The sequence below is a fragment of the Hylobates moloch genome, unplaced genomic scaffold (genome assembly GCF_009828535.3).
Source record: "Hylobates moloch isolate HMO894 unplaced genomic scaffold, HMol_V3 SCAFFOLD_4, whole genome shotgun sequence".
Lineage (NCBI taxonomy): Eukaryota > Metazoa > Chordata > Mammalia > Primates > Hylobatidae > Hylobates > Hylobates moloch.
Window position 1 is genome coordinate 97351313 of NW_026652279.1, and position 26189 is coordinate 97377501.

The window sequence follows — 26189 nt, forward strand, 5'->3', positions numbered from 1 at the left end:
TTCTTAGGTATAGTAGTAATTTTTTATTATCTATCTAGGAGCTCTGGAGTTAAGTACATATGTACTGAGGATTGTTATAGCTTCTTCGTGTATTGATCCTCTCATTATTATATAACTACATTTTCTGGTTTTGTTTTTACATTGTTGCTTTCAAGTCTGTTTTATTTGATGTAAGAATAGCTACTCATGCTCACTTTTGGTTTCCATTTGCATGAAATATTGTTTTCTACCCCTTAATCTTGAGTCTATGAGAATCCTTACATGTTATCTGCTGAAAACAGCAGATATTTGGTTTGTGATTTTTTAATCCATTCTGCTAATCTGTATCTTTTAAGTGGAGCATTTAGACCACTTACAGTCAATATGAATATTGAGATGTGAGGTACTGTTCAAGTTATCATGTTGATTGTTACCTAGTGACTGTTTTTCCTTCATTGTGTTATTGTTTTATAACCCCTGTGAATTTTATGCTTCCAGGAGTTTCTATTCTGGTGTGTATTGACCTTTTGTTCAAAATTTAGAATTCCTTTCAGCATTTCTTTTAGGGCTAGTCTAGTACTGACAAATTCCATCAGCATTTGCTTGTCTGAGAAAGACTTTATTTCTCCTTCATTTATGAAACTTACTTTGTCTGGATACAAAATTCTTGGCTGACGGTTGTTCTCTTTAATGATACTAAAGATAGTACCCTAATCCTTTCTGACTTGTAAGGTTTCTCTTAAGAAATTTGTTGTGGCCGGGCATGGTGGCTCACACTTGTAATCCCAGCACTTTCGGAGGCCGAGGCGGGCAGATCACGAGGTCAGGAGATCGAGACCACGGTGAAACCCCATCTCTACTAAAAATACAAAAAATTAGCCGAGTGTGGTGGCGGGCGCCTGTAGTCCCAGCTACTCGGAGAGGCTGAGGCAGGAGAATGGCATGAACCCAGGAGGCAGAGCTTGCAGTGAGCCGAGATTGCGCCACCACACTCCAGCCTGGGCGACAGAGCGAGACTCCATCTCAAGAAAAGAAAAAAAAAGAAAGGAAATTTGTTGTTAGTCTAATAGGTTTTCCTTTCCTTTATAGGTTGCCTGATGCTTTTGTCTCACTGCTCTTAGAATGTTTTCCTTCACATTGACTTTAGATAGTTTGATAACTATATGCCTTGGTGATGTCCTTTTTGCAATGAGTCTCCCAAAAGTTATTTGAACTTCTTGTACTTGGATGTCTAAATGTCTAGTAAAGCCAGGAAAGTTTTCCTCAATTATTCCCTTAAATAAGTTTTCCAAACATTTTGTTTTTTCTTTTCTCTTAGGACACCTAAAATTCTTAGGTTTGGCTGTTTTACATAATTCCATATTTTGTAGAGATTTTGTTCATTTCATTAAACTTGTTTTTCTTTATTTGTATCTGATTCAGTTAATTCAAAAGACTTGTCTTCGAGCTCTGAAATTCTTTTTCTATTTGGTCTAGGCTATTGTTAAAACTTTCCACTGCATTTTATAGTTCCCTAAATGTGTCTTTCATTTCCAAAAGTTCTGACTGGTTTCTGTTTAGAGATTTTTCTTTTACTCATATCTGAAATTAAAAAAAAAACTTTTCAGAGTAAAAAGAAATGAACAAAGCCTCCAAGAAATATGGGACTATGTGAAAAGACCAAATCTACGTCTGATTGGTGTACCTGAAAGTGATGAGGAGAATGGAACCAAGCTGGAAAACTTTCTTCAGGATATTATCCAGGAGAACTTCCCAAGCCTAGCAAGGCAGGCCAACATTCAAATTCAGGAAATACAAAGAACACCACAAAGATACTCCTCGAGAAGAGCAACCCCAAGACACATAATTGTCAGATTCACCAAGGTTGAAATGAAGGAAAAAATGTTAAGGGCAGCCAGAGAGAAAGGTCGGGTTACCCACAAAGAGAATCCCATAAGACTAACAGCAGATCTCTTAGCAGAAACTCTACAAGCCAGAAGAGTGTAGGGGTCAATATTCAACAATCTTAAAGAAAAGAATTTTCAACCCAGAATTTCATATCCAGCCAAACTAAGCTTCATAAGTGAAGGAGAAATACAATCCTTTACAGACAAGCAAATGCTGAGAGATTTTGTCACCACCAGGCCTGCCCTAAAAGAGCTCCTGAAGGAAGCACAAAACATGGAAAGGAACAACCAGTACCAGCCACTGCAAAATCATGCCAAATTGTAAAGACCATTGATGCTAGGAAGAAACTGTATCAACTAATGGGCAAAATAACCAGCTAACATCATAATGACAGGATGAAATTCACACATAAAAATATTAACCTTAAATGTAAATGGGCTAAATGCCCCAATTAAAAAACACAGACTGGCAATTGGATAAAGAGTCAAGACCCATCAGTGCACTGTATTCAGGAGACATATCTCATGTGCAGACACATACATAGGCTCAAAATAAAGGGATGGAGGAAGATCTACCAAGCAAATGGAAAGCAAAAAAAAAAAAAAAAAAAAAAGCAGGGGTTGCAATCCTAGTCTCTGATAAAACAGACTTTAAACCAACAAAGATCAAAAGAGACAAAGAAGGCCATTACATAATGGTAAAGGGATCAATTCAACAAGAAGAGCTAACTATCCTAAATATATATGCACCCAATACAGGAGCACCCAGATTCATAAAGCAAGTCCTTAGAGACACACAAAGAGACTTAGACTCCCACACAATAATAATGGGAGACTGTAACACCCCACTGTCAATATTAGACAGATCAATGAGACAGAAGGTTAACAAGGATATCCAGGACTTGAACTCAGCTCTGCAGCAAGCTGACCTAATAGACATCTACAGAACTCTCCACCTCAAATCAACAGAATATACATTTGTCTCAGCACCACATCACACTTATTCCAAAATTGACTACCTAGTTGGAAGTAAAGCTGTCCTCAGCAAATGTAAAAGAACAGAAATCACAACAAACTGTCTCTCAGACCACAGTGCAATCAAATTAGAACTCAGGACTAAGAAACTCACTCAAAACCACTCAACTACATGGAAACTGAACAACCTGCTCCTGAATGACTACTGAGTAAATAACGAAATGAAGGCAGAAATAAAGTTGTTCTTTGAAACCAATGAGAACAAAGACACAATGTACCAGAATCTCTGGGACACAGTTAAAGCAGTGTGCAGAGGAAAATTTATAGCACTAAATGCCCACAAGAGAAAGCAGAAAAGATCTAAAATTGACACCCTAACATCACAATTAAAAGAACTAGAGAAGCAAGAGCAAACAAATTCAAAAGCTAGCAGAAGACAAGAAAGAACTAAGATCAGAGCAGAACTGAAAGAGACAGAGACATAAAAAACCCTTCAAAAAATTAATGAATCTAGGAGCTGGTTTTTTGAAAAGATCAACAAAATTGATAGACTGCTAGCAACACTAATAAAGAAGAAAAGAGAGAAGAATCAAAGAGATGTAATAAAAAATGATAAAGGGGATAACACCACCAATCCCACAGAAATACAAACTACCATCAGAGAATACTATAAACACCTCTACACAAATAAACTAGAAAATCTAGAAGAAATGGATATTTCCTGGACACATACACCCTCCCAAGACTAAACCAGGAAGAAGTTGAATCCCTGAATAGACCAATAACAGGCTCTGAAATTGAGGCAATAATTAATAGCTTACCAACCAAAAAAAGTCCAAGACCAGATGGATTCACAGCCAAATTCTACCAGAGGTACAAAGAGGAGCTGGTACCATTCCTTCTGAAATTATTCCAATCAATAGACAAAGAGAGAATCCTCCCTAACTCATTTTATGAGGCCAGCATCATCCTGATACCAAATCCTGGTGGAGACACAACAAAAAAAGAGAATGTTAGACCAATATCCCTGATGAACATTGATGCAAAAATCCTCAATAAAATATTGGCAAACCGAATCCAGCAACACATCAAAAAGCTTATCCACCAAGATCTAGTTGGCTTCATCCCTGGGATGCAAGGTTGGTTCAACATACTCAAATCGCTAAATGTAATCCATCACATAAACAGAACCAAAGAAAAAAACCACATGATTATCCCCAGTGATGCAGAAAAGGCCTTCGACAAAATTCAACAGCCTTCACAATGAAAACTCTCAATAAACTAGGTGTTGATGGGACGTATCTCAAAATAATAAGAGCTATTTATGACAAACCCACAGCCAATATCTTACTGAATGGGCAAAAACTGGAAGCATTCCCTTTGAAAACTGGCACAAGACAGGGATGCCCTCTTTCACCAATCCTATTCAACATAGTGTTGGAAGTTCTGGCCAGGGTAATCAGGCAAGAGAAAGAAATAAAGGGTATTCAATTAAGAAAAGAAGAAGTCAAATTGTTCCTGTTTGCAGATGACATGATTGTATATCTAGATGTATAGTCTCAGTCCAAAATCTCCTTAAGCTGATAAGCAACTTTGGCAAAGTCTCAGGATACAAAATAAATGTGCAAAAATCACAAGCATCCCTATACACCAATAACACACAAACAGAGAGCCAAATCATGAGTGAACTCCCATTCACAATTGCTACAAAGAAAATAAAATACCTAGGAATCCAACTTACAAGGGATGTGAAGGACCTCTTCAAGGAGAACTACAAACCACTGCTCAACGAAATAAAAGAGGACACAAACAAATGGAAGAACATTCCATGATCATGGATAGGAAGAATCAATATCATGAAAATGGCCATACTGCTCAAGGTAATTTATAGACTCAATGCCATCCCCATCAAGCCACCAATGACTTTCTTCACAGAATTGGAAAAAACTATTTTAAAGTTCATATTGAACCAAAAAAGAGCCTGCACTGCCAAGACAATCCCAAGCAAAAAGAACAAAGCTGGAGGCATCACCCTACCTGACTTCAAACTATACCACAAAGCTACAGTAACCAAAACAGCATGGTACTGGTACCAAAACAGAGATATAGACCAATGGAACAGAACAGAGGCCTCAGAAATAACACCACACATCTACAACCATCTGATCTTTGACAAACCTGACAAAAACAAGCAATGGGGAAAGGATTCCCTATTTAATAAATGGTGCTGGGAAAACTGGCTAGCCATATGTAGAAAGCTGAAACTGGATCCGTTCCTTACACCTTATACAAAAATTAATTCAAGATGGGTTAAAGACTTAAATGTTAGACCTAAAACCATAAAAACCCTAGAAGAAAACCTAGGCAATACCACTCAGGACATAGACGTGGGCAAGGACTTTATGACTAAAACACCAAAAGCAGTGGCAACAAAAGCCAAAAATGACAAAAGGGATCTAATTAAACTAAAGAGCTTCTCCACAGCAAAAGAAACTACTGTCAGAGTGAACAGGCAACCTACAGAATGGGAGAAAATGTTTGCAATCTACCCATCTGACAAAGGGCTAATATCCAGAATCTACAAAGAACGTAAACAAATTTATAAGAAAAAAATCAAACAACCCCATCAAAACGTGAGCAAAGGATATGAACAAACACTTCTCAAAAGAAGACATTTATGCAGCCAACAGACACCTGAAAAAATGCTCATCATCACTAGTCATCAGAGAAATGCAAATCAAAACCACAAAGAGATACCACTTCACACCGGTTAGAACAGTGATCATTAAAAAGTCAGGAAACAACAGGTGCTGGAGAGAATGTGGAGAAATAGGAACGCTTTTACACTGTTTGTAAAAGTGTAAACGAGTTCAACCATTGTGGAAGACAGTGTGGCGATTCCTCAAGGATCTAGAACTAGAAATTCCATTTGACCCAGTGATCCCATTACTGGGTATATACCCAAAGGATTATAAGTCATGCTACTATAAAGACACATGCACACCTATGTTTACTGCAGCACTATTCACAATAGCAAAGGCTTGGAACTAACCCAAATGTCCATCAATGATAGACTGGATTAAGAAAATGTGGCACATATACACCATGGAATACTATGCAGCCAAAAAAAAGATGAGTTCATGTCCTTTGTAGGGACATGGATGAAGCTGGAAACCATCATTCTGAGCAAACTACTGCAAGGACAGAAAACCAAACACTGTATGTTCTCACTCATAGGTGGGAATTGAACAATGAGAACACTTGGACACAGGAAGGGGAACATCACACACTGGGGCCTGTCTTAGGGTAGGGGAATGGGGGAGGGATAGCATTATGAGAGATACCTAGTGTAAATGACTAGTTAATGGGTGCGGCAAACCAACATGGCACATGTATACATATGTAACAAACCTGCATGTTTTGCACATGTACCCTAGAACTTAAAGTATATTAAAAAAAAGTTTTTCATGTTAGTTTTCAGTTTTTTTCTTGTATTTCCTTGAGTAACTTAATAATAAACACTTTGAATTATTTATCTGGTATTTCAAAGATTTCATTGGTTTGGATCCACTGCTGGAGACTCAATGTGAGCTTTTGCAAGTTTTATAAAACCCTGTTTTTTCATACGGCCAGAATTATTTCTCTGGTTCCTTCTCATTTGGGTAACTATTTCTTCTAATTAATTTTGCATTTATTTTTTGATTCTGCTGGGGTGTTTTTAAATTCTTTTTTGTACCTTGAGGATATGGCTTTAATATTTATAGGTTATTGTCAACTAGCTTTGGCTATGGGTACTTTCAGTGGTGAAGAGTCTGTATGAGTTCCTCGGTTATAGAGAATCTGTGTGATGGCTTTCTAAGATGTTGGTTGTAGTAGTGACATGCTGGGTGTGTGAGCAGGTTCACTGTCTTCTGTGGGGAGCTTCCCGTCTGGTTCGTGGTGTAAGCTGCTGCCCATTGCTTCTTTCAAAGTGTGCTTTATTTCAGCTTTTTTATTAAATTCCTGTGTTGCTTCTTGGAAACAAGTTCACAGCATAATTCTCTATAAACTGTTATGTCTTTCCAAGTGGGAAAGGCATGCTAATAATGCCTCTAATCTTCCATCTTGGAAAAAAACCCTCAAAACCCCGACTCTTAAACAACCAGGTCTTTTGTGAATTAACTGAGTGAAAACTTACTCATGACCAAGGGGATGGCACTAAACCAATCATAAAGGATCTACCTGTATGACCCAAACACCTCCCATCAGGCCCCAACTCCCACATTGGAGGTTACCTTTCAACATGCAATTTGTAGGCAACAAATATCCAAACCATATCATTCTTCCCTTGCGCCCCCAAATCTCACATTCTTCTCACATTGTAAAATACAATCATCCCTTTCCAATAGTCCCCCTAAGTCTTAACTCATTCCAGCATGAAGTCTAACGTCCTAAGTCTCATCTGAGATTCATCTCTTTCCACTTTGAGTTTACAAAATACAAACAAATTATCTACTTCCAAGATATGATGGTAGTAGAAGCATTGGGTAAATGTTGCCATTCCAAAAGGGAGAAATCAGCCAAAGGAAAGGGGCAATAAGATGGCACCTCAAGGTGACCAGCACCAGTCTTGTGGCTTTACAGGGTGCAGTCCCAGTGGCTTCTCTCATGGGTTAGAGTTGAGTGCCTGTGGCTTTTCCAGGCTCAAGATGCAAGTTTCTGGTAGCTCGACCATTCTGGGGCCTGGAGGGCAGTGGCTCCCTTCCCATAGCTCCACTAGGCAATGCCCCAGTAGGGACTTTGGGGCTTTCACCCCCACATTTCCTCTCAGCCTTGTTCTAGTAGACTATCTTTGTGGGGACTGTGTCCCTGCAGCATGCTTCAGACTGGGCATCCAGGCTCTTCTACACGTCTTCTGAAACCTAGGTGCAAGCTGCCAAGCTTCCTCTTGCATTCAGCGGGCCTGGAGACTTAACACCACGTGGAAGCTACCAAGGCTTATGGCTTGCACCTTCCTCAGCCATGCCTTGAGTAGTACCTGGGGCCCTTTAAGGCACAGCTGGAGCTAGAGCAGCTGTGAGATGGGAAGCAGTGTCCCTGAAACCATGGTTTCCTCTTAGGCCTCTGTGCTTGTCATGGAATGGGCTATCTAGAAGATCTCTGAAATGTCTTCAGGGCGTTTCCCCCATTGTCTTGGATATTAGCACTAGGCTCCCTTTTAGCCACGCTGAGCTCTCTAGTAAGTGATTGCTCTGTAGCCTGCTTGAATTCTTTCTCTATCACAGTGCCAATCAGCAAATTTTCCAAACTTTTACACTCTGCTTCCCTTTTAAATATAAATTCAAATTTTAAGGTTTTTTTTTTTGCTCTTATATCTGATTGTAGGTTATTAGAAGCAGCCAGACTGCTTCTTGAATACTTTGCTGCTTAGAAATCTCTTCTGCAGTATACACTAAGTCATCCCTCTTAAATTCAAACTTCCATAGGTTCCTAGGTTGTGGACACAATGCAGCCAAGCTCTTTGCTAGGGCATTACACAGGTGATGTTTATTCCAGGTCCCAATAACGTCCTCATTTCCATCTGAGACCTCCTCAGCCTAATCTTCACTGCCCACATTTCTAACAGCATTTTGGTCACAGCCACTTAATAAGTCTCTAAGAAGTCCCAAACTTTCTGTCATCTTCCTGTCTTCTTCTGAGCCCTCCAAACTCTTCTAACTTCTGCCTGTTACCCAGTTCCAAAGCTGTTTCCACATCTTCAGGTATCTTTATAGCAATGGCTCACTCCTCATTACCAATTTTCTGTGTTACTCGATTCTTACACTGCTATAAAGAAATAACTGAGGATGGGTAATTTATAAAGAAAAGAGGTTTAGTTGGCTCACAATTCTGCAGGTTTGTCAAACATGGCTTCAGCATATGCTTCTGCTGAGGGCCTCAGGAAGCTTCCTATCATTCCAGAAGGCAAAGAAGGAGCAGGTGCATCACATGGTAAGAGTAGGAGCAAAAGAGAAGAGGGAGGTCCCAGACTCTTTTAAACAACCAGATGTCATGTGAACTAATGGAGTGATAACCCACTCATCACCAAGGGTATGGTGCTAAGCCATTTGAGAGGGATCCACCCCCATGATACAATACCATCCATTAGGCCCCACCTTCCACATTGGGAATCACATTTCACCATGACATTTGGAGGGGACACACATCCAAATCATGTCAGAATTTAATTGGGATTTTTGGTTTTGACTGTATTGAATGCAAATTGTTTTCAGTGGTTTTGTAGAAAACACTTATTCATTTAATTAAATGAGATTAATATGGTTAGTTCACATAAATTACATTTTAATACCCAAACTGGCAAAATTTAACTTCTTCCAGGAAATATGAGACTGGAAGGGTTGCAACTGTGGGAAGTCATGTACTGGAGAAAACCTTGGATTTGGTGAGCTTGGTGCTATTTCCTAGCTCAAGGTTCTCAATATAACAGAGATTTTCCAACTGAAGATTTACTAGAAATCACTAATTTAATCACTTTCTCAGACATGAGACACCAAGGTTCAAACTAGAGATTGAGGCGAACAGTTCAAACCAAAGAGATTTTGATGTGTAACTTATTTTATTTTTATTTTTAGAGATGGTCTCACTTTCTCACCCAAGCTGGAGTGTAATGGCGTGATCATAGCTCACTGAAGCCTTGAACTCCTAGGCTTAAGCAGTCTTCCTGCTGCAGCCTCCCAAAGTGCTGGGATTACAGGTGTGAGCCACTGCACCCAGCCTTTTTAAAAAAATAGAAATAAAACAAAACAAAACCTTCAAAACCCTTGGTAATTTCTTGGTGACAAAAATGAAATGGAAACTATATTCGAAGCAACTAGAACAGTTACTGGCATGCCATAATTTCAAGAAATCTGATTAGAGAGGAGGGCCAGTGGAAACAGCTGGCTGAGAGAAGTAAGCCCTCAGTCTTTCCTGTTTTGACTTCTCTACTAACTAGCTATGTGCTCTTGAGCAAATTTGCTTTTTAGTCCTTCAGTTTTTTCATCTATGAAATGAGAGGCAGGTTTATATTATATCTAAATTCCCTTGTATAATATATGAAAATCCACACCCAACAAAAAGATAAACAGAGGAATGTGTATTTGTACTATTAATTTTTTTTTTTTTTTGAGACGGAGTCTCCCTCTGTTGCCCAGGCTGGAGTGCAGTGGTGCGATCTTGGCTCACTGCAAGCTCCACCTCCCAGGTTCACGCCATTCTCCTGCCTCAGCCTCCCGAGTTGCTGGGACCACAGGTGCCCACCACCACGACTGGCTAATTTTTCATATTTTTAGTAGAAACGGGGTTTCATCGTGTTAGCCAGGATGGTCTTGATCTCCTGACCTCATGATCCACCTGCCTCGGCCTCCCAAAGTGCTGGGATTACAGGCGTGAGCCACTGCACCTGGCCACTAATTAATTTTTACAGGAATATAAGAAGATTCTTCTACTTTTGTAGCTTCTAAGAAATAATTACATAGTCTTTATTATTGTTACTTGATAGCATATAAGGTAGCCCATAGTCATTCAACAAATATTTGTTGGAATGAATGAGAAAAAATGGGCAAAAATTCCTCAAACACTTGAAAGCTATAGGCAGTTAAAGATTTTCAAGAAATGATGGTAAAGATAAATAATAATACTGTATAATTTATCAAGAAAATATGATTTGTTTTAAGCACATCTTAAGAACATATATGCAGGAAAAACTGGGGTTCATCTCCTGATCCACGGAGAATTTCACTGGACTTAGTTATTAAACAAAACTTCCAGGCCAAAGAGAGATACAATTTATGATCAAGAATAAGTTATAAAGCAGAGAATAAAATACAGAACATCTTGTATTAGTATAATAAAAAGGAATCATCAGATTAACATAAGGCTGTAGTTTCCCATGTAACACTATTCTGTTTTGTAAAAATAGCCATTAAAAAGAGAGACATTGGAAGTTTGTGTTGGCAGTACACCTCTCATTTATTTTCTGATAATGACAAGGGCCATCCAGTTTCCTAGACTCAGCAAATCTATCCAACGTTAATAGTATAGTGAATGTATATACCTTCCTTATTCTTATTCTCTTTTTTTCAAACAAAGGGTCTCTTCCACCACACAATCGAATTCCTAGGCTCGAGTGATCCTCCCTGCCTCAGACTCCCCAGTAGCTGCGACTACAGACATTCACCACCACACCTGGCTAATTTTTAAAATTATTTTTTTAGAGATGTTGCCCAGGCTGATCTTGATCACCTAGGTTCAAGCAATCCTTCCATCCTGGCCTCCCAAAGTGCTGGGATTACAGGCGTGAGCCACCAAGCCTGGACTGCATTCCTTCTCATCAGCTGGTTTGCTCTTCTGGTATTGTTTTCATCTATATTTCTTCTTGCTGATATTTTTCTCCCTTTGCAGGATTCCATGTGACCTCGCTCCCATGTGACCTTATTCTCCGGCCTTAGTTGATTGGATGGGTGTACATAGCTGACTGACCCTAAGGAATGTGGTGGGACAGATGAATTGGGCTAATTAGAGTACTTCATGGATTTAGAATTTGCGTAATTGAAGATTAACTGTTTGATGTTGATAACTACAGCCGAGCAGATATGAATCAGGGAGGCCCTATAGGTTCTGTACAGTGAGAAGTGATACAGCCAAGTGAAAATGGTGGCAAAGATAAACTGGAAAGGAGGAGAATGGAGCACATGGGGAGAAGGAGAGAAAAGAGAAGAAAGAACTGGGAGGGAATTGAATCTATTCTTGGCTCTCAGCCACTGGTCTCTGTGCTCTTTGAGGCCAGCTACTTGGGTTCCTTTCCTTTGGTTGCTGCAAGAGTCTTTGGTAACCCACAATAAACATTTTGTTTCTTGTGCTAGCTTTAATTGTCCTCTATTTCTTGGAACAAAAATAACTCCAATCAAAGTACTTCAGGCTGTCCCCTAGACCCCACCCTACTCTGTGGTGCTATTCTGTGGTCAACACAGCATGATATTTAGAAAATTCATACTTTGTTCATAAGTAGCTTTGATTTCTTTAGAAGAAAAAACAATGCATTCATTTAGCACTATTCATGGACCACATGCATGCAAAGCACCATGATGAAGCTGGACTCACCGACTTTTAACCTGCCTGTGACCTCCCCTTCCGAGTTGCGCGCATTTACAGTCACATTCTGGGTTGATTGTAGAAGCAGAGATGAGTCCTAGAAAGGGATTTATAAAATTTGCAAAATATGTGCTGTTTAAAATGATTATATCTTTATAATTCTATGTAAATTTAGGATTTATATAAAATTATTTATCCATTGTCACAGATCCTGGAAATCCTATAAATTTGTGGCTGACAATTAAAAATTCCTGAATCATATTTTTTTAACATTTTGAGTATTTATTGAAAGATAAAAGAATAACAATCATAAAATGAGCCCCAAACGCAAGATAGGGATAAAAAAATGAATTATTTAGACAAATATGCAATTTAACAGAGCTATATGGTCACAGCTATGTCAAGGAAAGACACCTACAACAGTGGGGTTCTAGGTAATAGAAATGCCATATACTTTTTCCTGCTACTCTCTATTTCCATATTTTTATAATACATTTGTGTTTTTCTAATGTGTGAAGTAAACTTTATCAAAATAAAAAAATCTATGTATACAGCAGAGTTATAATTACAGACACATTTGTGGTATTGACTGCTTTGTTCTTGCTCTCCAAATTAAAAATAAACTAAGCATTTAGCTTAAGACATTAGAAAATACACAATAAAATCGACATCAGAGAACAGAAAGAAAAATAAATTTCAAAGCACAATTTTATGTATCAGTAAACAATAGTTTTGAAAAAGCACATGCAGTCTGAGTTGATTATTTAAAACAAACAGAATTAAACCTAAACAAAAAAATAGAGAAAACAATGTATTTAAATCATAAATTCAGAGGAAGTCAACTGTATAGCTATGCTAACTATGAAGTGAATAGTATTAATTAGCAAAGCTGACTTAAGTACAATGCTGGAATTGGCCAATAACTATGGAAATATTAGAGAAAACTGCCAAAGAGGTACTCCAAATGTTAGCGATTGTCTCTAAGTGGGTAGCATTATGGGCTATTTCACTCCCTCTTTGTGTGTGTGTGTGTGTGTGTGTGTGTGTGTTTAATTTTTACTTTTTGCTTTTTTCCCCACTGCAATCTACTTTAATTCTTTGAACAATTTTTCCATGCAGGTAAACTATTACCGTATTTTCCTATTAAGAAATATTTTCAATAGATTTTTTCTACAATAAAATTTACTAAAAATATTTGGTTCATTAATTTTTGTCTATATGAATGCCGTCCATCGTGGCTTTTGACAGTCTGAGTTTTCTTTGATGATCACATTTCTACCAAGATCAATTTTCCTGAGTCAAATTTTGTATATCCAGATTTTGCCAATATTTGACTCTACTATTGATTTTAAACAATCAATTTTACCATGTGCATTTTTCCTTCTGTTGCTTTTATTTCGTTTGGGTTTTTAAAAAATCACATTTTTTCGCTTTACTTGTCTGAAAAATTTTATAACAAGCAGGTATGAATTTTGAAGTTAGATATGAATAAAAACCAACTGGAAAAGCAAATTCCTCTGTCTCCCAAGACAAAATGGGCAGTTTGCTTCTCTTGAGCTTTAAAGGTAGAAATAGCTGCCTTTCTAAAATTTAAGTGAAGCGAAATGTTGACATGCCCTGAAAGGACTGCTAAGGTACGGGAAGCCTGTTAATGGGACTTGAGAGGTTCTGTGACTCCGGACTAACGGCCCAGGGACCACTAAGAGTAAACTGAATTTCTAGATTACTGGCTACCTTCACAGCTCTCTGATGTCTCCAGGATGGGAGAGTAGTCACACCAAATGCCAGAAACATAAATGCTAAATAATAATTCTTTGAGGTTCAATGGAATATCTATCACTTAAATAGCAAACTATTTACGAAGTGTCCCAAATTTTGCACATTTGCATTGCAAGATTTTACTAGTAACATGAGTTGGTGAACTGTTCTTTACCTCATTCATGGAATAAATAAATGAAGATTGAGGTTTGTTTTTTTTTTTCCTTTTTTTTTTTTGTGACAGAGTCTGGCTCTGTGGCCCAGGCTGGAGTGCAGTGGCGCGATCTCGGCTCACTGCAAGCTCTGCCTCCCGGATTCACACCATTCTCCTGCCTCAGCCTCCCGAGTAGCTGGGACTACAGGCGCCCGCCATCATGCCAGCTAATTTTTGGTAGTTTTAGTAGAGAAGGGGTTTCACCGTGTTAGCCAGGATGGTCTCGATCTCCTGACCTCATGATCCTCCCTCCTCGGCCTCCCAAAGTGCTGGCATTACAGGCGTGAGCCACCGTGCCCGGCCTTCCTGAGACGGTGTCTAGTTCTGCCGCCCAGGCTGGAGTGCAGTGGCGCCATCTGGGCTCACCGGAAGCTCCGCCTCCCGGGTTCACGCCATTCTCCTGCCTCAGCCTCCGGAATAGCTGGAACTACAGGCACCCGCCGCCACGCCGGCTAATTTTTTGTTGTAGAGAAGAGTTTCACTGCTTTAGCCAGGATGGTCTCGATCTCCTGACCTCGTGATCCACCTGCCTCTGCCTCCCAAAGGTCTGGGATTACAGGGGTGAGCCACCGCACCTGGCCAGATTGTGCTTTTTGATTTAAGCCACTCTTGATAATACTACACTCGGAACTACATTGCTCACTCCCTTTCCTAAAGAAATAAAGATGAATTACAGCAAGGTTCTCTCCTGCATGTTAGAAACACCGCAGAGTAGAACACTTGAATTTGCCACACAAAAATGCAGGGAGAGAGGAGCAGGTTGGTTTTTCATCTAAAATTAAAAATTCTTTTTTAATAGAAATTTTTTTTTTGGAAAGGAAAACTCTGTGTGTAGATCTTGCTTATCTTTTTGAGTGTATACTTACATTTTTTATTTAAAAAAATGTTTTTTAGAGACAAGGTCTCACTATGTTGCCTAGGCTGGTCTAATTTAGAGACAGGGTTTCACTATGTTGCCTAGGCTGGTCTCAAATTCCTGGGCTCAAGTGATCCACCCACTTTGGCCTCCCAAAGTGCTGGGATTACAGGCGTGAGCCACTGCACCTGGCCTATTTTTTGTTAAAAAACTTTTTTTTTTTTTTTTTTTAAGAGATGGGAGATTCACTCTGTTGCCAGGCTGGAGTCCAGTGGTGTGATTGTACAGCTCACTGTAGCCTGAGACTCGTGACTCGTGGATTCAAGTGATCCTCCCACCTCAGTCTCCCAAGTAGCTGGAATTACAGGTGTGTGCCACCACACCCAGCAGATTTTTTTTTTTTTTTTGTAGAGATGAGGTTTAACTATGTTGCCCAGGCTGGTCTTGAATTCCTGGGCTCAAGTGATCCGCCTGCCTCAGCCTCCCAAAGTGCTGGAATTACAGATGTGAGCCACCATGCCTGATTGATTTTTAAATTTTTAAATAGAATTCCTATAATATACAAATATAATACACAAATCATCTACCTCACTTTTAAAATTCTACATTTTTTTAAAGACAAGTAGGAGGTTGACTTTATTTAGATTGGGAAACTCTTTGTATTCTATCAAACTCTCATCTTTACTGGCTACCTTAAGGCATTTTTGCTGGGAAGAAAAACCTTAATAACATCAAGGGCAGTTTACTTTAGCCTTCCTCCCATCCCACTGTACCCCACCCTACCAGCCAGAAGCAGAAGTCTTACGAAAAGGTTTTGAGGAAAATATCGTGTCCTGGTTTACTCCATGCCAACGAATTCTTCAAACACATCCTTGACCCGGGACACAGAGTTCAAATCTAGTTCATGTGTTTTGTCAGGCTACTGGTCTCCTTTCTTAGGAAGACTCCTGACTGTGCCTTTTCTGTTTAAAGGTGGTAGAGGTGACAGGTGTTCTCCTGCAAGATGGCCAAGGTGTGGGAGAGCAACAGATCTTTGATTCTGGCAATCTCTTGCACCGTATGCAAGGCCAGGCCTGGGTAGGCATACTGGCAACGGCTTTTGGAAACCCAGCGATGGAGGAAGAAGGGAGCATTGGTTTCTACAATAATTCTGTCTAATGGGATCTTTTTCACAGTTTCTCGGGCTTGCTCAGCAGAAGAGTAAGTCAGAATTGCCGTGAAGCCCACATACACGTTGGGAAAGTGGCTCAACAGGGGCTCCATGACTGGGTAACTGCCGGTGAAGCAATGCCGGTGCATCTTGTGGTCAGAGGGCACCTATTTTTTCAAGACGCCCAGTAGGTCTTCATCGGCTTCTCGGCAGTGGATCATCATGGGCTTCTTTAGAGAGACGGCCAGCTGCAGCTGTCTCTTAAATACCTTCTGCTGCTCTGGGACATGCGTGGTGCACGTGTTGGAGTAATCCAAGCCCATTTCTCTAAATGCCACAGCCTTGGGGTGTCGTAAGGCTTTTAAAATACTTCTTTCTTGATAGTTACAATGGACAAAATGAGGGTGACAGCCAAAGGCTGATCATCTTTCAGCAGATCCTCCCACAGCCTGTCCCTTAGGTTTTGAGGATTCCAGAAGCAAGAAATGCAACCCTGAAATTCCTTGGGGAAGGTGTTGCTATACATTTTTCTGAATTTGGTAAAGCTGCCTTTGAAAGGCAGCCTGGAATACAGCAAGTCCAAGTGACAGTAAGTATCAACAATGAAACCCTGTTGCTTTGGCTGCCAGAGGGTACTTGGCAGAAAGCTAGATGCATGTCCTCCATAAGGGCGTTGTAATGTCTCCTCTTGATACACTCCCTCCTCCTTCGCCTCTGCTTCCACATTTCTGGAGTAGTGAAATAAGGAGGAATTCTTGGATCTGCCTTCCTCTGTCATCTTCAGGTCTCTGGACATGTTTTGGGCACTCACTGGAAAATTGGTGGAATAATCACTCAGGAAGCTCTGGTGGCTGCCCCTCTCATTCTGGAATATGTTGTTGTTGCTGCTGCTGCTGCTGAAGCTGCTCTTCCCAGCCTGGAATGTTTTACTGCTGCTGCCCAAGGAGGGATAGTAAGAAGACTTGGTATTGCTGAACCAAGAGCTGGTGTAGTCATGCCAAGGACTATAATGAGGTGGAAAAGTGGTATAGTCAGTGGCGTAGTATGGAGGCTCTGACACTCCAGGAAGACACAGTGAGAATGACTTCTCTTCAGAGAATACGACTGTGGTTCCACCTACATCAGATCAGTCACTCCCTAAAGAGGGGCGCTCAATCACCATCTTGTCTTTATGCTTTTGGATCACTGAATGGGAACTCTAGTCTTCTGGGAAAATTTAAAGGTGGAGAGCTTTTTTTCACAAATGACTACTTTGGTTGCTAAGTTGCTTTTGGATTATTGAATGGGGGTTATAATCATCCAGAAAATTTAAAGGTGGAGAGCTTTTTTCACAAATGACTCTACTTTGGTTATTAGGTCGCCCCTTACTGAATTTCTTAGGAGCATTAATAATCACCCTCATGTCACAGGAGCTGCTCATCTCTCGGGCTGACTCTTTTCTCTTTTTGAGGAGCAAAGATAGTGGCATTCCTGGCTCGTCCTTCTCCATAGTAGAGACGCTCTCCTAGGCTTGATTGTGAACTAGTGACAGCCTCTTCCTTTCCTTTTGGCATGTCATCTCCCAGGATCTCCTGGAGAACTCTCAGATAAGTCAATGAAGCATCACTATCTTGAGGTCTACCCTACCTGTTCTGGAACTTGTTTGGTTCCTCAGTTTCATTTTGACCCTCACTTCCAGCTGTAAATTGAGGGTTCATGAAATTATAGGAGCTACGTTTGGAATTAATTTTATGGCTGTAGATGCCCTCCTCCAGAGAAGCCATTTCTTTTAGAAAGGGGCTGGCAGAGTGCATAGGGGATCACAAGGATGAAAGGAACCCCAAATGCTCCGAATTAAGCAGTCTTTGTAGCCAGTCCTAATCACACCAGTGGCTGAGGAATGGGAGGAGAAGGAGGAGAAAGAATTTCTGTGGCAGGATGAACCTTAGGAAAAACCTCGGTGTGCAGGCCACAAAGTACTCCTTTTGGGCTTTCAGGCCTTTGGGGCCTCTGTCCCCTTCCAAACCACGTTATTGAGCTCTCTGGGCACCTGTGTTTGCTGGGGGATCCTGCCTAAGTGCCGCTGCAGTGGTACTTTTCCGCGTGCCGATGGGCCCCAGAGCTGGAGGGCCTTCACGCCACTCCGGCACCTCTAGGATGTTTCCTCCTTTTTTCAACTCTTTATCACAGTTCTTGGTGTTCTAGAGATGCCAAATCCCTTCAATGCTGATTTCAAACCGCTTTGGAGAAGTCATAACGATCCAGGCCCTGTATGGCGTCCGAGCCCACAACATACTCCTAAGGCTGCCCTAAATGATCTCCTGAATAGTATTAAGGGAGTAGATGTATTAACTTTCCTCATAAAATATGAGAATCCCATGGGTTTACAGTGCTTGTGTGCACTGGTTACAATGTGTCCAGTCAGTTCACAAGGTAAAGATCGAAAACAACCAAGTTTTAATCAGTGCTTTTGCTTTTTCAAGGAATTAAAATTCTATTTTTAGGGGTTATTTATGTCCAGGACATGATATACTTTAAGAAGATGAATCCGAGAAATGGTTAACTTTTCTATAAGAAATACCATGTTACTTTAAAAACACAAAGGCTTCTCATAATTTCAAATGAATTAAGCAAAATTTTTGGATGGCTCTGTTTTTTGCACTTTTTGTTGAAGATAAAGTGGCTTTATGAGTACAAAAGTGTTATACTTTCTCTGTTATCATAATCCTGATACGATACAGTGATCCTGATACGGTGGTTTTGTTTATACTTTCTCTGTTATCATAATCCTGATATGATATGTAATCCTGATATGGTGGTTTTGTTTTAGAGAAGATTGCTTGTTTTTATATACACAATTTTCTTCAAAAGGAATTCACTAATTTTGCTGTTGGATGCAGGTAGGTTTACAGTTCACTCAGAGGAAACCAAATATCTTCCAGAGTGGTAGGGAATTATGTGATGTTTCAAAAGGAAAATAGTCTTAAGAGCCCTTGGGAGCTCTATCTAGGATGGCAGAAATTCTCCAACTAGCTTTGTGGAAGCAGATGGACCTATCAGCTTCTTATGGTATCCAATGATGTGACCTTAACACTTGTTTCCGCAATGTTAGAAAATAATTAGCATGATAATAAGAGTTAACACTTTATCAATTAACTTTAGCATTGATCCTTTCATTTTATCCTGTATTTTATAAAGTAGGCACCATTATTCCTAATATAAGGATGAGGAAATTGAGATCCCAGGGAATAAATTGTAGCTGCCTCAAAGCCACACACAGCTGCAGATGACAGTTCCGTGGTGGAGCCAATCTTTAGATGCCCACTTCCAGGCTCTTTTCCACCATTCTCCTGGAATGGTAGGAGAGGATTCTGGTGAGAGCAGTGAGATCCACTCCCAAGCCCAGAGAAAGTAAGCTGTTCTGGGATTCACTTCCTGTCATCTAACCCAACAGTCACTTTCAAACCCTTTTCTTTTTCTGCTTTCCACGACAGGGGTTGTCTGCTTTCTCAGACTGTCTTAAGGCTAAGGGTACCCAAGGGACACAATTCTGGTCAATGGGAGGTAAGCTGAGATCTGCAGAGGGTGGAGCTCAGGGCTTCTAGGCAAGCTTTTGCATTCCTTGTGAAAGAGGCACATGCACCAGCACTGCACATCTCCCGGCTGTGTGTCTTGGATGTGGCCTCATAACTGTGTAGTGATTATGAGGGGCAGGCGGGTGGCTGGCAGATACTCTGGCCTTAACATGGTTTAGTGTGAAACCGAAGCTGCAGCTGCCCCCTCCAGCTTCCTGTTATATGAGACTAAAAGCTCCTATTAGTTTATGCCACAGCTAGCTGGGGATTCTGTGTTCACAGGGTAAAGCTCTTTTAATTGATGCAGTGACAGAGCAGAAGTGGCTCTGTATCTATATTACCAACAAAATTGTATTCATAACTGCTATAATAATGAAACCTCTTATATTGAATTGTACTTGCTCTTTAATCTGCATTTTTAAGAAGTACCTTAAAACAACGCGTACATTTTTAATAAAAACTGATGTTTTTTGTGAAGTCCAGAGACTTTATTTTCCATTTTCTAGGTAAGAAAACTGAAGTCTATAGATTGTGAATGTGATTTTCAGGTTTTTGTTTTTGTTTTTTGACTTTTTAAAACTATTTTTATTGTATTAAAATATATATATGCTATGTATATAAGTTATAGATAGCATAAAATTTACCATTTCAACCATTTTTAAGTGTATAGTAGATTGACATTAGGTACATTCACAGTATTGTACAGCCACCACTACTATCATTTCTAAAATTTTACATAAGGGATTTTCAGTTTTTATCATTAGCTAATGATGCCTTTAGAAAAAATTTACACCATTCAGAGAATGACAGCAAGGCATAAGGAGAACGTTTTATTTTTCTATTCATCTTAATTGAACTCTGAATATACCTGTTTGAATACAGATGTTGTGTCAACACTAAACCTTAGGGAGTAGGTGAAAGAATCATAGAACATAGAACTTTTTGTTACTTTTCTCAACAGTGCATGACATATAGAAGGAGAAATGAAAGAGGTGTATAAAAAGACCATTAACAATATAAGGGGTAATTGGTATGGCCCAAAGATAGATCAAAACTGCTATAGGAGTTATCAATACCCTATGAGATTGATGCTTCACTGTGTTAGGCAGGATGGCCTTGATCTCCTGACCTCGTGATCTGCCCGCCTCAGCCTCCCAAAGTGCTGGGATTACAGGCATGAGCCACCGCACCCAGCCAATTTTCTTCTTTTTTAATATAGGCATTTAATGCCATAAATTTCCCTCTAAGCACTGCTTCAGCTACATCCCCCCAAATTTAATGTTATTGATTTCTTAATTGTCATTCAGTTCAAAATACTGTTTAATTTCCCTTTGGATTTCTTCTTTGACCCATGGTTTATTTATAAATTTTAATATAATTCCCACTTATTCAAAAAATTTTCAGATATATTTGTGTTATAGTTGTCTTATTAAACCCACTGTGGTCAGATAACGTGTTGGAAGTCTTGAATGTTTTTAAATTTATTGAGACTGTTTTATGGTTCAAAATATGATCTATCTTGATAAATGTTCTCTGTGCACTTGAAAAGAACTCTTTGTCTGCTATTGTTGAGCAGCATGGTCTGAAAATTTTAATTATATCAAGTTAGTTGATAGCACTGTTCAAGTCTATATGCTTACTGTTTCTATATCCATTTCTCCTATCAGTTATTGAGAGAGGGGTGCTGAAATCCCTGAGTCTAAATGTGAATATTTCTATTTCTTTCTTAACAATCTATCAGTTTTGCTTCATGTATATTGATGCTCTGATAGTGGATTCATGAGTGTTTAGCAACAAAAATATTGAAGAATTTACTCCTATGTCATCTTAAATGACCCTCTGTATCTCTAAAATATTTATCTCTTTGCTGTGAAATCTACTTTGTCTGTTTTAATATAGTCACTCCAATTTTCTTTTAATTAGTGTTAGTATAGTATAGGTTAGTACAGTATAGTATAACCTTTTACTTTTAATCTATTTGTGTTTTTATAATTAAGGTAGGTTTCTTCGAGATGGCATATAGTTGGATCTTGCTTCTGTGTTCTGTTTCAAAATCTGTCTTTCGGTTGGGGTGTTTTGACCATTTATATTTAATGTGATTATTTTAATGTGACTGTTTATGAATTGGCTCAAATATACCAAATTGCTATTTGTTTTCATATTCAACTAATTTTCTCTTTGTTTCCTTTGCCTCCTTTTGGATTAACTGAGTATACATCATTTCATCTTTATCTCCTTAGTTGATGTATTAGCTATATTTTTTGTTTTATGAGTTTACTTTAGATATACTAAGCATCTTTAACTTATTAAGGTCCATCCTTAGTAATTTTTTGCTGCTCGTGAGTGATGTGAGAACATTATGGCAGTACTTCTATCTTTTTCTGTTATGGTCTTTGTTTCATTAGTGTCATACATTTTATGTCTACCCTGTTATAACAAACCAAATACATTGTTCTTTTAGCTTTGAGCAAAGTGTCTTCTAACATTTAAAAAAGTTTTTTTGTATAACCACATACTTATGAGTTCTGGTATTTGAAATTTTTTCTGGTGAACATCTAGATTTTTCTTCTAGCATCATATTCTGTTTGCCAGAAAGGCTTCCTTTAATATTTCTTGTGGTGCTAGTCTGCTGAAGTAACTTGCTTTCAGCTTTAGTAAGTCCAAAAAAGTCTTTATTTTGACTTTGTCTTTTAAAGATACTTTTACTAGGTAAAGAGTTCTAGGATGGCTTTTTTTTCTTTTAGTACTTTAAAGTTGGCGCTTCAGTGTCTTCTGGGTTTAAATGTTACTGACTAGAAGGCTGATGTCATATTTTTTTCACTCCTTTGTATGTTATATATCCTTTTTCTCTAGCTACTTCTAAGGCTTTCTCTTTAAGATTTTCTCTCTTGTTTTTAAGCAATTTAATTACAATGTACCTTGTAGTTTTTCTTTGTTTGGGGTTCATTGAACATGTTTAATCTGTAGGCTTAAAGTTTTTATCATGCTTGGAAAAAAAATTACACATTATTCTTTTTAAATAATATTTGTCCTCTCTTCTTTCTTCTTCTTTGGAGATGCCAGTCACACATACATAAGGCCCCTTGACATTGTCCCTCTAGTTACTGATACTCTGTTGCTTTCTTTTTCTAGTCATTTTTCTCTGTGCTCCATTTTGGAGAGTATCTATAGCTATACTTTCAACTGTTATTAATCTGTTAGTCCCGCCATTGGCTTTTTAAAAATTTCAGATGTTATACTTTTCATCTCTAGAAGATTCGTTTGTGTTTTATCTGTCTTTCCATATTTTATGTCTCTCCTTAACATGATTATGCTTTCCTCGACTTTTGTACACAGATGAAATGTAGTTTTTTAGAACTCTGTTCTGGGATGGAGCAAATCACTTGGAAAAAGCATGCTACTTTCAAGGCTTTGTTAGAACGGACCAGAGCAGGATTTTTTCCTGGTATTGATCTTGTACCACTTCTGAGCCACACCCTTCTGTATTCTACCTGATGACTATAATTTATGAAGTTTTCCACTCTGACTGGCGGGAATATGAACTGTTGTTCCCCACTCTGTGTGAACTCCAGGCATTGTTCCTTCTGCTCCCTTAGAGTGGGTATTTCTTTTTTTTTGAGACAGAGTCTCGCTCTGTCGCCCAGGCTGGAGTGCAGTGACGCAATCTCGGCTCACTGCAAGCTCCGCCTCCCGGGTTCACGCCATTCTCCTGCCTCAGCCTCTCCGAGTAGCTGGGACTACAGGCGCCCGCCACCACGCCCGGCTAATTTTTTTTGTATTTTTAGTAGAGACGGGGTTTCACCGTGGTCTCGGTCTTCTGACCTCGTGATCCGCCCCCCTCGGCCTCCCAAAGTGCTGGGATTACAAGCGTGAGCCACCGCGCCCGGCCTAGAGTGGGTATTTCACTAGTCTCAAGGTAGCTTCCTCACACACACACACACTGGTAAATATTTATCCATAGACTTGGTGGGGGTGGGATGGAGTGAAGTCTCTGAGGTCTCCGGAGCGCCGTCCATGTGCAGCAAGCCCCTCCTCTGCAGTACTCTGCGTTGCAAACTGCAGCTGCCTTGGGTTCCTTGGCTTCCCAGCCCTGTCTCTTCAACTCAGGGAGACCACCTGTGTCTGCATTGGCTCCCCTCCCTCATTGCAGCCTGGAAACTCTCTTCATGCAGTGAGTTAAGGCAATTTGAGGAGTCACTCTTGTTTTTCCTCTTGCAGGGATAACTGTCTCCTGAGCTGTCCATTGTCCAATATTTGAAAACCACTGTTTCACGTATGTTTTTTTTCATTTTTTAGTTATTTGATGCAGGAGTGTAAACCTATTCTCTGTTATTTCTGCCCTGTAATTTCTCTTTTGATTTTATAGTTTCTTGTTATTTTAAGGAAAACCCCTTTAAAAATAGCTTTACTGCTTTGAGAATGTTAAGTATGTTTTTCTAGTCATTTTCAGACTGACTTTTTATTTAGTTGGATATCGATCTTCCTTTATGTAAAGTTTATTGGGCTTTTTTTTTGGATGAGGATTTCATCATATGAAATTTCAGTCTTGATGTTCCACTGTGTGGATGTGTCTACCTTTCGGCCCTTACCAGCCTGTCTAAAGTCTGTCCTGTTGTTTTCACTTGGTCCACAGGGCCTCCCAGTCTTTCAATGGTGGCTTAGGGCTTCTGTCCTCAGTGACATTCAGGTTCTGGACTGGTATCTTTGTAGCCTCCTCCCCTCAGATATGCAGCTTTATTCAAATAGTTGTAGCTATTTTTCTTATATGCTGCTTTATTCAAATAGTTGTAGTTGTTTTCTGTCTTCAGCACTGTCTGATGCAATGGGCTTGCCTGGAGTCCCAGTGAGGTGCCCTTTTGTTCCCTGTCACACCGTGGGCTTTGGCTGTAAGCTAAAGCTTCTTTTCAGGGCTGGGAACTTCACAGATGATCATTTCAAGTAAGGCTTTATTACCACATATTTGTTTCATTTAGTTTTTGATCATGGCTCTGTAGTTTTTTAAAACCCTTTTTGTTTAAAGGACATAATTGTTACGTGTTTGAACTAATGGGCATGGTGGATGGGTTTAAGCCATGAATTCAAAGTATGAATTCAATACAGGCCCTCATGTATTACTTTTGAGGGGTTACTGGGTGATCAGATGTTAAAAGGCCAGAGTAGCATGTTGAATTATATTTATAATGAAGAAATTCTCTCAGCTCATCAGTACCCATAAATGAGTTATGTGTCAAATTTTGCAAATTCATAAAGTAATTTCTTTTCTGTAATTTTATGGAAAATTGCTTCCTAGACTCATCTTTGAAAAGGAAATTTATAACTAATATATCAATCCATACAGAAGTTAGGAAGCATAGTTTTGTTCTGGGACGGCTCTTATTGGAAAGCCATATTAGTTATAAAACACTGTACAGCTCTGTTACCATATAATATTATTCAAATTATTACTGAATTTTATGTATTGATTGACATATTCATTAATGCCACATTCTAAGACTTTAATATGTGATTATCTGAGAGATTCTCTATAATTTTGCTTTTTTAAAAAGCATACTGGAGATGAAAAAGCCTGATAAAATGTAACTGAGAGTTATTATTATTGTTATTATTATTATTATTATTATTTTTGGAGATGGAGTCTCACTCTGTGGGCCAGGCTGGAGTGCAGTGGCGTGATCTTGGCTCACTGCAAGCTCCACCTTCCAGGTTCATGCCATTCTGCCTCCTCAGCCTCCTGAGTAGCTGGGACTACAGGCACCCACCCCCACACCTGGCTAATTTTTTTGTATTTTTAGTAGAGACGGGGTTTCACTGTGGTCTCTATCTCCTGACCTCGTGATCCGCCCACCTCGGCCTCCCAAAGTGCTGGGATTACAGGCGTGAGCCACCACACGCGGCCAACTGAGAGTTATTATTAATTCCAGAATATTAAATTTGCTATGATCTAGTCACCTGATTTCAGTCACTGGACCATTCTACCAGTCTGATTCTTCCCAAATATGGCAGAAGATCAGCCAACACAACTCTGGGGAAAAAAGAAGGCCAAGTTCTAACACTCGAATGCTTCATTCATGTCTGACTTCCCCTTTTGCAAAAGGGAAATCCTGTAGGACAGGATTGTTTCACACTGAAATGCCATCACAATTAAGGTAAGTGTATGACATAAGGTAAGGGTGAGCCTCACAGAATCAGGCTCTCACCTGCCTATTATACTGCAGGTCATGTTCTGGTTCCCACTGCCAATAACATAGCCCCAGAAGTAACATAACAGCACCTAAAACTACTTATGTACTTTTCACTTACTGGGATGTCTCTTTGTGATATTTATGTGTTAGTCATATGCCATGTCATTTTGCAATTGGTAATAGAGCTTGGCAAATGTCTGGTTCAGGAGTGTGTTTTCTCTCTTTAACAAGACCTCATGTTTCTTAGTAAGTCTTTTGTTTCCTTTCTAATTCTCCTATAGTGGCTGGTACAGTCTCTGCAGTTAGGAGATACTGAAATACCCTTCCATATTCAGAAACATGAAAGGAAAAGGAAGACTCTGCTCTTCAAATAACTAGAAAGTTATAGCTGGGTGAAGTTTTAACTTTTTGTGTGTCAGGGAGGTAATGTCATTTATCAATAATCTAGCGAAATGTTCATGCCTACTATAATGCTCATAGCATCACTTAAGTAAAAATAGAACATATTGCAAACATTGTTTGAA

General features: G+C 39.4%; 1 protein-coding gene across 7 annotated transcripts in view; it reads right to left on the minus strand.

Annotated features, from left to right (window-relative positions):
* SGCG (sarcoglycan gamma) overlaps nt 1–26189 on the minus strand; it is a 216857-nt gene that overhangs the window by 111149 nt on the left and 79519 nt on the right. For all 7 annotated transcript variants that reach the window (XM_058437777.1, XM_032755115.2, XM_058437771.1 and 4 more), the window contains one exon: nt 11961–12048. In XM_058437777.1, coding sequence (XP_058293760.1) covers nt 11961–12048 — 88 coding nt within the window. The remainder of the gene's footprint in view (nt 1–11960; nt 12049–26189) is intronic.